At 35.1% G+C, this 18019-nt stretch overlaps 1 protein-coding gene across 1 annotated transcript; it reads right to left on the bottom strand.

The window, feature by feature from the left end:
• Positions 1 to 12020: 12020 nt before the first annotated feature.
• LOC126792150 (30S ribosomal protein S12, chloroplastic-like) lies at positions 12021 to 12452 on the bottom strand. The gene has a single exon (XM_050518633.1). It carries the CDS (start codon positions 12450 to 12452, stop codon positions 12021 to 12023), a length of 432 nt encoding a protein of 143 aa, XP_050374590.1.
• Between the last annotated feature and the right edge of the window lie 5567 nt (positions 12453 to 18019).

The raw sequence follows: 18019 nt of genomic DNA, 5'->3' as shown, positions 1-18019 counted from the left end.
CAACTCGAGAGGTTTAGCCTTCGAATATATCAACTCGAGGAAATTAATTCTCGAATAGCTAAGCTTGAAGTCAAGCTCAATTACCTCAAAGAGAAGCAATATCTTTCAGATTTTGAAAAGAAGTTAGCATGAATTGAGAATCTTGCTAATAACATTTATCAGCAAGCAGCTGAATTAAAAAAGATATATGAAATCTTGAAAAAGCTTTTAGAAACTCTAGTTTTCCGAATATGATGAATCAAACAGTAAATCTAAAAGTAAGAAAGGAAAATGGTAAAGCCATAAGTTTTTACATTCTTACAGAAAAACTCTGCAAAAAAGTTGAAGCCATAATTCGCCAACAGAATTACAGTATAGCCTACCTCAAAGAGATAAGAAGTAGCCTCTAAGAACAATTTCGAGAGCTAAATAGCATAATCCTAAATCTACAAAAATATGTGGAAAAAAATGAAAGAATTAACAATTGAAAAAATTGATGAAGAGGCGCTAGCACATATTGTTGCTAGTAAAATCAAAATGCCCTCGCCAAAATGAGAAAATAAGCCTAAGTTTAGCGAACCTAAACTACTCGAGTGGAAAAAATTCAAATCCACAAGAGACATGAAGATGCTGAGTAGAATTTTCAGTAAGAAAAGTATTGTTCCAACACAGCTCATTAACGCTCAAGAATTTGAGTACAATGAGATTGAATCTAGTGTAAGAGAAGCATCTGCTCTTAGATTTATATTAAATGAGATATATAAGAGAGAATCTTTCATGTTAGATTCTTATAGGTTCAAGATTATTGAACTAACAATTCCAGCCACTGGTGGAGAAACAAATATCAGATTAATCACCCATAAGGAAGTAAGTAAAGCTATGCAGAAAAGATATTCGTACATGCATATAGGAGCAGTTCAAGTAGGCATTAAACTCTTAGCAAGAGATGGAATAGACTGTTATGTCTTGTGTGTTATACAGGATGACATAATAACATATTTCAAAAAGAGTCTATTAGGAACAATAGAAGCTTCTTTGTGCAACCAAGTTGCATGTTTTAATGTCTTCCTAAATTTTACTACTCATTTGAGAGATGCAGCTCATTACGTGAGACTGAGATTGAAGACATATGGAATCTCGATGAAAAATAGGATGAAGGAACTTGGCAACTTGCTATAGATTATCGAATCAATTACAAGCTAATGAGTTCAAATGTAGCACCCAATACCAAATTCTTAAATAGCCCTGGTGTTATTACATCTATACTCACCAATTCAAAAAATAATTCTACACAAAAACATGTCACAAAATGGCATGAAGTAACATTCCCAAGAGAATGGAGACTTTCAGCTTCAGAAAATACAGGTTCAAAGCTCAAATGCTTCAGTTTACAAAGATATGGGAGGAAAATTAGCCTTAAATTCCATCATAGACACTCATTTGCTGGATATAATGAGGCTAGTACTTTTGAATCAAGAGCTACAATCTTCCATGAAGAAGCATTCGAGGAAGAAGATTCTAAAAGACCCTTAAAAATTCTTAGAACATAGAGATTAAAAGAGCTTTATGCACAAGCAAAATCTTGTGAAGCCATAAAATGATTGGAAGAAATCATGAGGAGATTCTCCTAAATCCAACAGAAGAAGAAGAAGAAGAATATTTTTCCTTATCAAGAAGCACAAAAAATGAGCCTGATGAAGAATCAACTATGAATCCAAAGCAGGGAGACACTAGACCTGCACCAGTAATCCAAACTATTACGAACTATCCAACAAGAATTATTCGAGAAAATAAGACTAAACTTCCATAAGGATAAGCTCCTACAAGAAGGATTGGGGAACGAAACTCGCAAAACTTCATCCCTACATAGCCAAAATGAGGACAATCGGTCTCTGAAAGATGTGTATACTTAGATCTTGACAGAATTAGAGATAAGAGAAAAGCAATAGATAACTGGGTCACTAGCTTAAAACTAACTATAGTGTTATCTAAGTATTCATATGAGGATGCTCATGCATATTATGAGTCAACCTTGACAGGAATTGTCCATAAATGGTATAATTCATATAAGCAAAGTTTGATGTGCCCAAACTGAGCAACCAGACTTGCTCAAACCAATAGTCCTTTGGACTTTGCTATGCCAAATTATGCTCAATTTTGTGAAGATATAACAGGGCATAGTGAGCAAACAAAAGAAAGAGCTAGAGCAAATATTCAAAAACTGGGTATTTGTAATATGAGATACTTTGAAGAATACACGAATGAATTTCAAAATGACTACTGCACAATTGGAGACATAGAAAAAATGATCTCATCAAAATATATTACAGAAAGCTTTAACAACCATGGAATGATGATGTAGCTCAATCGGTTGAGGAAAATCCCTTTCCTCAGTTTTACGGTTGGTGGGATAGCAAAATGAGTCAGGACTTGAGAAAGCAATGCACAGATAACCTGAAGTCAATAACTGCTAAGAAACAATTCGGAGGAGTTGAGAATATGTGTCATAAAATTATGGATATTCCAACTCAATGGGGTTGCCATATCTCTAAGGACAGGAAGCATAAAAACAAGTTTTCAAACAGCTTCTCAAGCAAAGGACGTGGACGAAAGTTCACTTCTAAGAAGTATAGATTCAGGAAGAAATCTTTCAAACCTAAATCTTTTGAAGAGAAGAAAGAAAAAATCCAAAGCAAAATAATTCTTCCAGAAATACAAAGACATGCAAATGTTGGCTCCGCAAACTGAGGGCCATTACGCCAATGAATGTCCTAAGAAAGATAAAAGGACTTCAAAGGCATTAATAACTGAATATGATGAAGCTATAGAATATGCGAACCTAAATGGGTTTGAACTCACCTATTCTGATGAAGAAAATGACTCCATATATTCTCTTGAATACCCATCAGATAGCGAGACTGATAGCAATTCAGATGATTCTTTTGAGGAAGATGAAGATATATGATACCGGCCTATATTTTTGCTACATGTCCAAAATTGGAAACAAGAGCAAATTGATATTATAAGTATTTTTCGTCCAAGGCCGGAAGCATTTACATGTGACTATTGTAAATGTAAAGATGACAGCACAATACCTATGAATTGTGAGAGAACATGAGAAACATATCATAAGGAATGCTTCATCGCAGAGTTAGAAAAAACGTCAAGGGAGAATGAAGCTCATATCTTTATTGATCAAGAATATGAGATATTCTATGAACAAGAAAAAGAACAAATACTCAAGCAGAGTCTTGGGAATGATATTGAAAAAAATGGAGCTAGTAACTTCATTTTTGCGTAACATCCCTAAATTCAAAACAATAAAATTTCAAATTTGTGGATGCAACACTTTGATATAATTTCAATAAATGAAATTACATTACAGCAGCTGAATATCTTTTCCAAGTTTAACAAAACACTTAGATTACAAACTGTAACAAAATATAATTACACGAGTGTAAGTTGTACAATAGTCAACTCTCACAAGTCCTGACCAAAATAAGAAAATGAACACCATGTTGTTATGCTGCTCACTCATTCCGTCTCTACTACTGAGAAGTACCTGCAATGCTACCCCCTGCACCAATAAGGATACACTAGGATTATAAACACAAATTTAGTCAGCTACAAAGCTGGTATGAGTAAACTAAAAGAAATATTTGAGGATAATGTAACATATTTTTAAACTCAAAAATTATGTATAAAACAATATTATCATCACAACACTAACAATGTCAAACACGCAACAAATGCTACAATAAACGTCATATATCACAACACAAGCATAATCACAACTCACAATCACATCGCAGCACAGAACATTCTGAGTTAATGCGACCCTCAAGTCGCACCCAGAAGATTGGCAATAATACTAGAGCTCTAGATGATCATCCCCACAACTGACCAAGGAGTGGTTCTGACATATGCCTACGCCACTAAGGCATAACATTGAAATACATTTTGCCACTTGGGCCGCCGCTAAGGCTAAATCATATGTATTAATTTTCTTTCGCCAAATTCGCCGCCACTAAGGAAAAACAATTCACACAAAGTCTTTTGCCTCAAATGGGCCGCCACAAAGACAACACCACAACCCACAAAACCACGCACGCACCAATCATATCGGAAAGTACATTTTCTTCCCTTCTGGTAACAATATAATAACAATATAACTCAATAATGTCGGAATGTACATTTTCTTCCCTCTCGGCCACACAACATATAAGTACTTCGATTATACAAATATTTCATCCAAAATCCTCCAATTTACCGAGAGGTACATTTTATTCTCCCTCGGTCTTATCCTCCACAATTCAATATAAAACCAATTAAAAATACAGAATATATTTCACAAACATAATAACTTTATACACTTAGTGATAAATATATGCATATCCTATTACCATTTAGATATACGTATATGAATCACCAAATATATACACATTTAGATTTCAATCTCACAATAAGTACAATTATACAAAATGTAAGTTCACACGTCTATTACCGGCAAGGGTAATTATACCAAACGTGAGGTTTACTCACATTTTCGCTCCCGCAAGCAACTCGTAACCTTAAATGAGATTCACTCGAAAACTATTAAAACTCAAAAAACACTTTTACCCGTACTACCCTTACACTTCCAAGACTCCCTGAAACTTCCTCTAGCACAACCATAGCCCCACTGCGAGCTCCTCAATCCCAAACACCTTTCACTCTCAAATTCTTAACCTCTCTACCAAACTCAAACTCAACTAAACTTAACAAAACTTTAAACTCCCAAACACCAACCCAAACCTAATTAATAATTTCAGTAGCTCACTGCCTCATACTCCCCAAACTACCCAAAAACTGCAACAGACTTCTAACTCGACTAAAATTTCATTCCAAACACCATGATCGTGCCTCCGGCCTCCTCCACCTCCCACTACCCTTCTAACCACATGACTTTAGCTCTCACTATCTATACACAAAACCAGCATAGTCCTACATCACCACTACATCTAAATCATTGATCAAAGAAATGGAGGAGGTATTTACCTCAGCGACTGCCCAAAAAGGGCAAGGAGTTGCTGGAGTTGTAGTGGTATCTTTGCCCTTGAAAGAGTAACAACAAGCTTAAGTTTCAAGGCCCCAAACTTCCACCAAACTTGTAAGGATGCAATCTAGGGATTGCCAAGGTTGATTCCAAGTGAACCCGAGCCTTAGACTCGTCGGAAACACCACCTAGGTGGCTGTGTGATCCGCTGAAACTCCAAGGCAGTGGCATAACTCTCCAGGCGACAGCGACGACTTGTCTCCGCCTCAGCTCGGTGCTGCTCTACCCTGTGACGTCCACAGGTCCAGTGACAGCTGCTACAAAGGCTGGAAGTGGAAGATTGAGGGAGAAGAAAATAAAAGAAGAATGGGCTCAGGTTGGATAAGAAGAGATGGGGCTGAAAATATCTGATTTTTTATTTCTTTCTCTTCCCCTTATACCCATTTCTCCAAACACACCTTCCGTTAATAAAATCTTGCTCATACGACTTTTGTGAATGAAGTTTTTTTTAAACGAGTGACGAATTAAAAGTCAATTCTTGAGTCAATCGAATTTAATTGAATAACACGTTTTGGTTCACGAACCAAATGCTACTTTGAACAAAGGATATTTAAAGACGTAGAACAAGATTATAACCACTTTATTCATTCCATTAAACTCCGAGAAAATACAAGAAATAAATAAGGAAATTCGGGTTATTACAAGTTGGAGAGTCTTCCACACTAGAAGAAGAAAGGATAATCAATCATGTTATTGAAATATCTGGTGATTCACCAAAACCATTAAAACAAGTCCAGACGAGTGGATACAACAACTACATAACTGTAGGGCTGAAGCTTCCTAATTACAACAAATATCATCTACCTGCATTTGTAGAAAGTGAATTAGGATATAGCCTAGCAAGGAAATATGTTATTCTTGAGGAATATTGGAAATGAGATGACAAACCAGTCACATGAATTGGAATGGGAAACAACGAAATAATAATGAATATCTTCGCTAAGAAGGTTAAATTTTCTTTGGTAGGAGGAACTTTTATTGTTAAGCGATTTTGGCAGTGTTAAGCTTAGGAAACTGATTTGTTGATATCAAATGATTTTCTCCTTCAACAAGTAGTAACTCAAACTCCAGATATGCTCGGGTTTGAAAAATATAACAAGTTTTACTGGGAATCTAGACTTACATCTGTAGTAAGAATTACAGGAGAATGTTTCACAGAGCAATATCAGATATCGTGAGCAAATAATGGTGATCACAAGACAGGTTATCAACCGGTTCTGCTGTTAAAAGATCAGCTAAAGGAGCATCAAGAAATAATAACAGTTGAAACGAGTTCTAAAAACTTGGAAGACTCAGAATCAGAGGTAGATCCTCAAAGTTCAGATAATGAGAGTTCATGCTCCGATGGAGTAGATGGTTTCATAATGGAACATAACCTCAAGGTATATGCCAATAAGTTGAACAAAGAAAAGTTCATACCCTTGTGGAGATTGAGAATTTACTGAAACATGTAATCAGTGAAGATCCCCAATTGTACTGGGAAAGAGATCCAATATATTGTGAGCTAAAGATGCATGATGCAAATGCTATTTGCCATGTGAAAGCAATTCCTCATTACAGAAAGCAAGATAGAAAAGGGATGGATAGCCAAGTTCAGGAACTCCTTGAAAAGAAGTTAATTAAAACATCTAATAGTCCTCATCATGCTCTAGCTTTCCTTGTGAGAAATCATGTGGAACAAATAAGAGGAAAAGCTAGAATGGTGATAGATTACAGAGATGTGAACCAGAAGACCATCAAGGATGGTTATCATATAACTTAGGTGAGAGTTCTCATCAACAAAATTAAGGGAGCAAAAATATTCCCCAAGTTTGATGCAAAGTCAAGATTCTAGCAAATCAAAATGCATTATGATCTCATAGCATTAATTGCTTTTGGAACTCTTTAAGGACATTATGAATGGCTAGTCATGCTATTTGGATCAAAGTAAGCCCCGTCCATTTTTTAAAGAAAGATGGATGATATATTCAAGCCTTATGCAGTTTTCTGCATAGTTTATATTGATGACACTCTGGTTTTCTCTAAAACTATGAATCAACATTTAAAGCACCTCAAGCAGATTTGCAAGCTAATTGTCCAGAAAGGAATCATTCTTAAACAAAAGAAAATTCATCTTATTAAAGGTGAAATAGATTTCCTTGACAAACATGTTAAGGATGGAGAGATTCATCTCCAAGATCATATTGTTAAAAAGATTAGTCTGTTCCGAAATACCTTCCCAGATGTTAAGTCTTTACAAAGATTTTTAGGAGTTGTTAATTTTGCGAGAGATTTTATTCCTCAAGTCAGTGGTCTTACTGCTCATCTCTCTCCCAAAACAAGTTCTAAAAAGAAGTGATCTTTCACAACAGATGATATCAACACTATCAAGAAGATTAAATATCTAACAAAGAATCTTCCACCCCTACAATTACCAGAATAAGGTGATAGGATCATTTTACAAACTTATGCAAATGGTTACTATTTGGCAGGAATTGTCTTAGTTGTTGCCCCAGATAAGAGTCATAAAAATATCTTTAAGTTTATGTCAAGAAAGTTTAATCCAACTGAATTAAACTATTCCACTGGAGACAAGGAAGTCCTTGCTCTAATCAAAGCCATTAAGGGTGCACAGACATTCTTAGGAAATAAATTTCTGGTTGAACAGATAATAAAAGAGTACAAAAATTTAAGAATTATAAACTAACAAATGCAGCTGATAGAGGGAGAGTTCTTAAATTGCAGATGTTTTTATCTCAATATGAAAATGATGTTGAAATGGTTGCAGGAGACAAAAACTACTTGCCAGACGCCCTGACTAGAGAAATGGCGATGTTTCAAAGAGAAGGTCGTAATCCCAAAAGTAGAACGCTAGAATCAGAAGAGAGGTCTGAACCAGAAGAGAAGACTCTATCAGAAAGATACAAGAGCGGAGATAAGACTGTTGGGCCGCTACATGATGGACCAGGATATCAATATATAGTTTCTTACGGTGTTGCTGAATCTAGTAGACCAGCTAGAAAACATAAGCCAAGACCAACAAGAAATTTGGACAAGTATTCAGATGATAAATCCACGATGAAGAAAGAATTTCAGTGAGTATTTGTTGCATCCCAGTGGTGTAGCCATATCTGATCAATCCCAGGTTAAAGGATTGACTAGCCCGTCTTAAACGATAGACAATAAAGGCATGTCAAGTCCGTTTATGGTTGATGTCTTGCCAAAGGCAAAAGAGTCTTTTTTAGGGAAAGCAAACTTCCTGAAGTTACAGGAACAAAAAAGATTTTCCACCAGCATTTGAAGGTCTTCGACATACCAGTTTTCTAACTGAATGGGTATTATCCTTTAAACAAAAAATTATTATTGATAATATTATGTATGCTCTCTGTGATAATAATAAATGTCATATGCTTCAAGCCCTTGAAGTACTAACAAAAGAACTGTATAGATCTCATACGAAAGATAAACAGGTTGTTACTAAAGAGTCAAGCTCCAAATGTAATGTACCTTGAGAATCCTGAAAGTGTCAAACTTCCTATCTTAGCATTAAGAGATGATTAATGGTATAACTTTAATAACATTTTAGGAGATTCCATGAAGGGATCTTCTCTTCAAGAAACTCTGTCAGTAGTCCCAAACCCATATTATGGGAGATATCTAGTTGATGTTCAAGCAGAACATCCCTAGAATCACAAACTGTGGCTTCTGAACAACAGTTTTGTCCACAATCTCTAGACAAAATCAAATGAAAATCTAAAGGGATTCTATGAAATAATTTATGAAGTAGTCAAGCATATCAGACCCGATGGTGCATTCTGAGATTAAAATTTGTGTCCACACCTCTAGAATGGACAGTGATCAAGGAAGAAATAAATTACATTTCTCCTTATCATTATGTCAGACTGATCCAGAGTTCACGGTTTGATCAGCTCGATTACTGACATCAATATTAACCTTGTAAATATCGTTAGTAGTATAAAGTAAAAAGGTATCAGTACAAACCAGGGATCCAACCACTGACTGAATCACAAACATGTAATCACGAATTCATGAAAGGTTTATAAGTTTGAAAATTTCGAATTGAAATATGAACATAAATATAAAACCTAAACTACTATATACATGTGATCAACCAACCAATACACAAGCAATCACCAAACAAATCATGTACGCACAGAAATAACAAATTCCAATCTCAATCATGTTCATGCCGTAGGTATCTCTAGCAACCTAGAATCGATCATGCAATTAGGGAACCCTCGAGATTATCTTATCACATTGACAATAAACAAATTTAAGTTCAGCCCCGAGCCTTACTAGAAATCAAACACACTAACCCTAATCAGCCACCCCAAGTAACAAGTAGAGAAATGTGTTCAAATCACAAGTCCAAATCGAAACCTAGATAATCATGCTAAGCCCGAGCATACATAACTACCTAAGTAAATAATCAGGGAATATAGCAAAGAAACTAAACAACTAATCAACCCCAAGCATCATAACCGTTTGTACCTTTGGATAATTAACATATGCAACATCAACCACAAGTATCAATCACACACACAATATAAGAACATCACACGATAACACTAAAATCATTGATTGAAAATCGGAAACTTCTATTCAATATACAATTCGAAAATCCAAAACAACATCAAAGACAACGTCGAAATAAATCTTAACAAAACCTAAACAGAAATCATCCAAGAATAAAAATATAGAAAACTGAAAACAAAAGATGAAGTTCATTGCATACACTTTAAGTTGTTCCTCCAAGGCACACGAAATCTTCAAGTGGATCAAAACTATGATGAAAGAATGGCTAATTTCGGAACTATGGTTCTTGGTCTTGGAGGATATGTTTGGGCAGAACTTTGGCTATACTTGGCACAAGGATTGATGATGCAAATATGATGGTGTCATGCTCTATATTTAGAGAGAAAATAAGCTCTATGTCGTGCCAATGAGGAGATAAAGTCCAATATGGAAGCTGAAATCTTCTTTGATATAATTTCGGATTATTGAACTCCAAATCCAACTTGATGTAGCAAATAAAATCCAAATGAGAGACACCTTTGGGCTACACGGCTTAGGTTCTCCTAGTCCAACTCGGAATGTGTCACACGGCCTCCTAGTTCATGTAGGATTTTTCTTTCCTGAAAAGAATAAGAAAGTTAGAAATATGAAAATAGGAAAGTAGAGTCCTAGTTGAATAAGAAAACCTATCTCACCAATGATTTCTAACATGAAATATAACCAAGGTATATCTTTTTGATCAGAGGTTGAATCGATCACCAGAAGGAGAATTAGGCCAAAAATTAGGATACATTTTGGGAAAATAAAACTTCCATCGAAGAAAAGAAAATGAAAGGCTTTCATAAAAATTCTCGTAGAATCGAGAATGAAGTTTTCATTATGTACATGCCAGATCATGAATTAGTAACTGCATCCAATCTCCAAAAAATCTCAATTGTTTCAAATTTTCTCTTTTTGAAATGGAATTTTTACAAAATCCCCATGAATAGGATCAAACCTTATTCCATGGTATTTACATAAGATTCCACTTTTCTATTCTTAAACAAGTCCCCAAGAAGGCTTAGTTGATCCACGATTTATGTTTCGTCTTTCGTTTCCTTTTTGTTTGTTTCGAGAAATATATCGATCAATTACGATTCTTTATTTTCTATTGATTCTTTTCCGACCGAGATGTATGGATCAATGGGTCTATGTGTCTATATGGATCATGTTCATGGATTAACGAAAATGTGCAGAAGCTCTACTTTCCTCTGCCATTCTATAAGTCTCTTGCTTTTTTCATATTGCATCGCCACTCCCGTTAGCATCATCCACTAATTTGGAACTTAATTTGAAAACCATATTTCGACCTGGATATTTTCGAGATGCCCCTAATAACCAACAAATGGCAAGTGCTTTTTCTTGTGTGGATCTTATTTCAATGGGAATTTGATGGGTCGATCCGCCTACACATCTTGCTTTTACTGCTATATACAGAGTTACTCCACGTATTGCTTGGCGTAAAACAAATAGTGGATTTTTTTATGTCTTTTGTTGAATCTTTTTCATGGCTCGATAGATAATTTGATAAGCCAATGATTTTTTTTTCATGTTTCAGAATACGGTTAACCAACATGTTAACTAATCGATTACGATAAATTGAATCAGATTTTGCAGTTTTTATTCTGCAATACCTTGACCTGACATAAGCGTGAAAGGGTTCAAGAATCAGTTTTCTTTTTATAAGGGATAAAATAGTTTATTTTGGCTTTTGACCCCATATTGTACGGTGGATCTCGAAAGATAGGAAAGATCTCCCTCCAAGCCGTACATACGACTTTCATCGAATACGGCTTTCCACATAATTATATATGTATCAATGAGATCGAGTATAGAATTTTGTTTACTCACTTTAAATTGAGTATATGTTTCCTCCTTTTCCTGCTAAGATTGGAAATCTTGTATTTTACATATCCATACGATTGAGTCCTTGGGTTTTCGAAATAGTGTAAAAGAAGTGCTTCGAATCATTACTATTTGACTCGAACATGTTCTAAAAAAGTTAAGGCATTTCGAATTATTTGTTGACACGAACAAAGTCAAGGAAAATCTCTTAAATTATTTCAATATTGGACCTTGGACATATAATAGTTTCGAATAGAATCTCTTTAGAAAGAGATGTCAAGCCCTATAGTGCTATCCCTCTTTCATTTTAGCCCACAAGTACACTATGAATAGTCTGACGCCCGTAGCTACCGCATGATCGCCTGCCGCTGCTAAATGCCAACCGGTCGCTTCGTTATGCGAACTATTACTTATGGCAGATCTTTTATCACATGGTAGCCTGCTCCGGTTCCCTTATGAAACTTTCGTTATTGGGTTAGCCATACACTTTACATGTTTCTAGCGATTCACATGGCATCATCAAATGATACAAGTCTTGGATAAGAATCTACAACGCACTAGAACGCCCTTGTTGATGATCCTTTACTCTGACAGCATCTAGGGTTCCTCGAACAATGTGATATCTCACACTGGGTAAATCTTTAACCCTCCCCCCTCGTACTAAGACTACAAAATGTTCTTGTAAATTATGCCCAATACTAGGTATATGAGTAGTGATTTCAAATCCAAAGGTTAAGCATACTCTGGGAACTTTACCTAAGGTAGAGTTTGTTTTTTTGGGGGTGATAGTGGAAACGTTGACAGATAAGTCACCCTTACTGCCACTCTGCAGAACCGTACATGAGATTTTCACCTCATACGGCTCCCCGTTCAATTTTTTTGAAGTAATTTGATCATTTTCCTTGTTCGAGAATCTATTCCCTTCTTCCACTCCCTTCCGAAGAGTAACCAGGACCAATTCAGTCACGTTTTCATTCATTTTAAATCTGGGCTCCTCTATTTCATTTTTATTTACTTATTTTTCCCTCTCTTTTCTTTTTTTATTTTATTCCCTTCCATCATTCCTTAAGTCCCATAGATTTGATATTGTAGAATATTTTGATTGGAGAATTATTCATTTTTGTCTTAGAAAGAAATAAATCTTGAAGCTTGGATCAATATTGATACTGACCTAAAAAGTAATAAAAAATTTATTAAAGATAAACTTAATAATTATCAAATAATGGATAAAATAAATAAGCAAAATTTTTTTTATCTCGCGATTCATCAAGCTCAAGAAATCAATTTATCCAATCAAAAACGTTTTTTGGATTAGATGGGAATGAATGAAGAAATATTAAATCGCCCCATATCAAATCTTGAACGTTGGTTCTTCCCCGAATTTTTGCTATTTTATAATTTGTATAAAACTAAACCGTGGGTTATACCAAAAAATTACTTCTTTTAGATTCTAATATAAATGAAAACGCTACTGATATTGAAAACAAAAGCATTAAAGAAAGATCCTTTTATATCCCCTAATGAAAACAATTCTCTTGAATTAAAAAAATGAAATAAAGAGCAAAAAGAATCGGCGGACCAAGCAAACCTTGAATCTGCTCTTCAAATCAAGAAAAAGATGTTGAAGAAGATTATATGGGCTCGGACATGAAAAAACAGAAAAATAAAAAAGCAATACAAGAACATTACAAAAGCAGAGTTTGATTTCTTACGAAGAAGTTATTTTCATTTTCAATTGCGATGAGATGATATTTTAAATAAAAAAATAATCAATAACATCAAAGTATATTGTCTCCTGCTTAGACTGATAAATCCAAGAGAAATAACTATATCCTCTATTCAAAAGGGAGAAATGAGTCTTGATATTCTGATGACTCAGAAAAATTTAACTCTTACAGAATTCATCAAAAGAGGAATTTTGATTATTGAACCAATTCGTCTATCGATAAAAAATGACGGGCAATTTATTATGTATCAAACCATTGGTATTTCGTTGGTTCATCAAAGTAAACACAAAATTAATCAAGAATGCCGAGAAAAAAGCCATGTTGATAAGAATTCTGATGAAGTCATTACCAAATATAAAAAGATGACTGGAAATAGAGATAAAAATCATTATGATTTGTTTGTTCCTGAAAATCTTTTATCACCTAGACTTCGGAGAGGATTTAGATTTCTAATTTGTTTCAATTCTAGAAGGTGACAATGTTGTGGCGGACTATTTGAGCCGTTTGGTAAAAGATGCCAAGACCTTGGCTATCCAAGAGAGTTTTCCGGATGAGCACTCTTTCGAGTTGAGGTAAGTAAGCCATGGTATGCAGATATGTGAATTATCTTGTTTCTAAGCAATTTCCAGATACTTTATCGCATATTCAAAAGATTATACTCAAGGCATTAGCTAAGTATTATGTTTGGGATGAACCATTCTTGTGGAAATATTGTGTTGATCAAGGTGGTGTGTCCTTGAATCTGAACATCATTCTATACTTACTTTTTGTCATTGTAAGTCTTTTGGAGGACATTTTGGTTCACGTAGGACTACTCTCAAGGTGCTAGAATGTGGTTTCTTTTGGCCTACGATTTTCAAAGATGCATATCATTTTTGCATGACTTATGATAGATGCCAACACATGGGAAATTTAGCATCTAGGGATCAAATGCCTATGACACCGATTATATATGTTGAAATATTTGATTGTTGGGGCATTGATATTATCGGACCCTTTCCTAACTCTAATGGTTTCTTGTACATACTCGTTTGTGTTGATTATGTTTCGAAATGGGTGGAAGCACAAGCCACCCGGACTAATGATTCTCGAGTTGTTGCAAATTTCCTTTGTTCTAACATTTTCTCTAGATTTGGTATGCCGAGAGTTATCATTAGTGATAGAGGATCACACTTTTGCAACCGGACCATTGAGGCGTTGTTGAAGTATGGAATCAAGCATAAGGTTGCTACGCCTTATCACCCCCAAACAAGTGGACAAGTCGGTATCTAATCGTGAGATCAAGAGAATATTGGAAAAGCATGTTTGACCATCACGCAAGGATTGGTCTCAATGATTGGATGATGCTTTTTGGGCTTATAGGATGCATACAAGACTCCTCTTGGCATGTCACCGTTTTGGTTGGTCTATGGCAAGGTGTGCCATCTTCCCTTGGAGCTTGAACATCGTGCATGCTGGGCTATGAAGAATTTTAACATGGATATTGATGAGGTTGGATTGCATAAGAAGTTGCAATTGCATGAGCTTGAAGATTCAGAATGAAGCCTATGATTCAACAATGGTTTACAAGGAGAAGACTAAAACTTTCCATGACTGTATGATTAGGAAGAAACACTTTGCCGTTGGGCAGAAAGGTCTTTTGTTTAATTCTCGATTTAGATTGTTTCCGGGCAAGCTCCGTTCTAGGTGGCTTTGCATGTTTGTTGTTACTAGTGTTTTTCCTTCTAGTGCTATTCAGATCAAAAGTATGGTGCATGGAAATGAATTCACAGTCAATGGGCATCACTTGAAGCCGTACTATGATAATTTTGTGGAGCATAACGTTGAGGAGACTTCTCTCCTTGATCCTACGGCAAGCAAGTGATATTTTGGAGATCGTCTAGGCTATAGAATCTAAACTTAAGCCAATGAATGAGCCATCAACGAATGTTTGCATTTTCTTATCATTTATCTCTTTTTAATTTTCGTTGCTTATCATATTGTACATTGAGGGCAATATAAGTTTTAAGTGTGGGGTGGGGTATACATCATTCATTGTATTCTATTGTTTGATGCATATGTGTTTCAATTTTGTTGCTTTGATTTTCGATTTTTAGTTTGAATTTTCGGTTTTGTTTTTCGATTTTAAGTTGTTTTGTTTTTGTTTTGAGTCCTAGGTATGCCTTTAACTGTCTAGGATGAGTTGATCTTTGAATAATTGGTTGATAGATGATCACGATATTGAATTGAACTTCATTGTTATTTGATGGTTAATCGATATGTAGAGATCGTACGAACATGTAGTAGATGAAGATTTTGAAACTTAGGTACAGAATGAGCATGTTCCTTACTTGTTTGAATGCATGTAACCATATATGAGTTTCAAGCCATATATGTGCCTTTCTTTGGAGAGTTTATTCTATCATTTATTGGCTTTATAATCTCATTACATCTATTTTGATCAATTTATATGCCATAGAATTGCAATGAACTAGAGAATGCTAGAACTTACTTTGTGAAACTTTCGAAACTTTATGTCGTAATATACTCTGATTTTGAAAATGATTGTTGAATCTTTTTAGGATTTACATCATCTTAAGCCAAAAAGTCGTATTCCTTATTTGAGGCTTGCTTGGGACACCTTAGTGTTAACCCCTTTTGAGCCTACGTTAAGGTTTTTCTTTCATTATCAACATGTTAATATCCTTGCTTAGTATAGTTATATCTCTACCTTTTCTTTGAGGCTTGGCAGAGCCGATTTCTTGGTGTTAATATGGAGTGATGATTTGATTCAAGTGTGGGGTTATGCTATGTATGTATCTTGTGCCGTGTGAAAAAAGAAAGAAAAATTGATTGATGCCGTGTAAAAAGAAGAGAAAAGAGACATGATGCACGGTTAGAAAAAATTAAAAGAATGAGTGAGAAGAAGAAGTCACGGCATACATGTTGTTTTTATGGATTTGGAGTTGTGATGTATTTGTTGAAGGCTCAATAATGTTATACTTTTAGCATTTGTTCGTTTTCACAATGTTTAAAGTGAAGGATGGGTCCAACATGAAAATATATGACCCTTGTTTTATGGAGTATGGCAACATAAGGTGGATGTTTTGCTCTGCTAAGTCTTGAGGATGACATTTGTGATTCCTTTACTCTGAAAAATGATATCATGCCGAGCCAAAGCCGACCCTTTATAAATATTTGCATGATTTTTAAAATGAGTAGCTCTTGATCTGTGGAGTTTGTTTCATGAGTAAGCATATGGTGTGGGTTCATTTGTACATATGATTGGTATCTTTCATGAGGTTTTCGATCACTATATGTTTGTAACTCTTGTGTGTGAAAAGTTTTTAAGCATATGTCATGTTCTTGAGAGAAAAGATTTGGAGTGCATATCCTTTGTGAGTTGAATTTGAACTTGTTTTGAACATGTCGAGCTTAATATCACCGTTGTTTATGACATGTCTTACTTGTTAAACGAAATCTCATGTTTATTAACCATTGAATTCATCCTATCTATTTTCGATTGAGTGTTATTCTTGATGTTATGAGTTTGAAGATCTTTGAGACAAAATGTTGAAGGCATTAGAATGTTTCATGTGTTAGTCTAGTTGTTTTGATTTCCCTTTTTAGTGTTTGCTAAGGGACTAGCAAAGTCTAAGCATGGAGTTGTTGATAGGAGCACAAAGTGTGACGTTCTTAATGTATATATGTCATATTCTTATGCTTTGTTACTTCTTATTTAGTTGTTTTAGGTCCGTAATTGTCATTTGTATGAATAGTAGAGCTATGCCGAATTTGAGTGATTTGATGATGAAATTGTGCTAAGTGTTAAAAATCCTTATTGAGCTAGGATTCCTTACTCGACTAGGACTCTACTTTTCTATTTTCATTATTTCATATTCTTTAATCGTCGATTTCTTTACAGGAAAGACAAATCTTATTTGGACAAGGAGTAGTGATGTCGTGATGCATTCCTAGTGAGACAAGGAAGTCTGTCCAAGTTGGATAAGGAGAGGAGAGGCCAGCCTAGCCATTTCCTAGTTGAAGAATGAGAGATGTCGTGCAGACCTTATGTGTTTCCCAATTGGATTTGGTTTCCTACATCAAGTTGGATTTGGAGTACATGAATCAAAATCCATATCAAAGAAGATTTCAGCTTCCCAATCTGATTCTATCTCCTATTTGGGACGGCCCAAAAGGCTTTATTGACTCATATATAGAGAGGCATAATCTCATTGTTCAAGCATCATCAACCTTGCGCACATACTAGCCAAAGCTCTACTGAATTTCATACTCACCCTTCCAAGAAATCTTAGAACCGATTCCACCATTCTTCACCATCACCCTTAGCTTCAAGCACGCTTGTGAAGAAGTTTCATTCCCTTAGAAAGCCACGGCTACACCTTATAGGATCGCTTGATTGATAAAGTGTAACAATGATTCTCTCTTTGTTTATTTCGGTTTTGGTTTTTCTTGTTCTTGGTTGTGTATGCGTTTGGATATTGTGAACTTGTTTTGATTTTATCTATGAAATAGCTACTTGATTTAATTTATATAAAGTTGCGATTTCATGTTTTGGTTTTATGAGTTTCTATTTCTGCCGTGTATTATCTTTAAATGATTTCGATATTTAAGTGTTATGTATATGCTTGTAGTATGATATTTAGGTTGCTGGATTAAAGAGTTATGTTATGAACATGTTTATTCTTATATATGTAAGTTTCGGAATTGCATGATTGTTAGTTAAGTAGATGACATGCTTAATGAATTCAATGTGCATGGCGTTGGAATTACATATAGGATGAATATGATAGATTTCGATTAGGACCGCTTGGTAAGA

The sequence above is a fragment of the Argentina anserina genome, chromosome 4, assembly GCF_933775445.1.
Source record: "Argentina anserina chromosome 4, drPotAnse1.1, whole genome shotgun sequence".
Lineage (NCBI taxonomy): Eukaryota > Viridiplantae > Streptophyta > Magnoliopsida > Rosales > Rosaceae > Argentina > Argentina anserina.
Note: the sequence above shows the minus strand (reverse complement) of the source record. Positions and strands in the feature narration are given on the sequence as shown.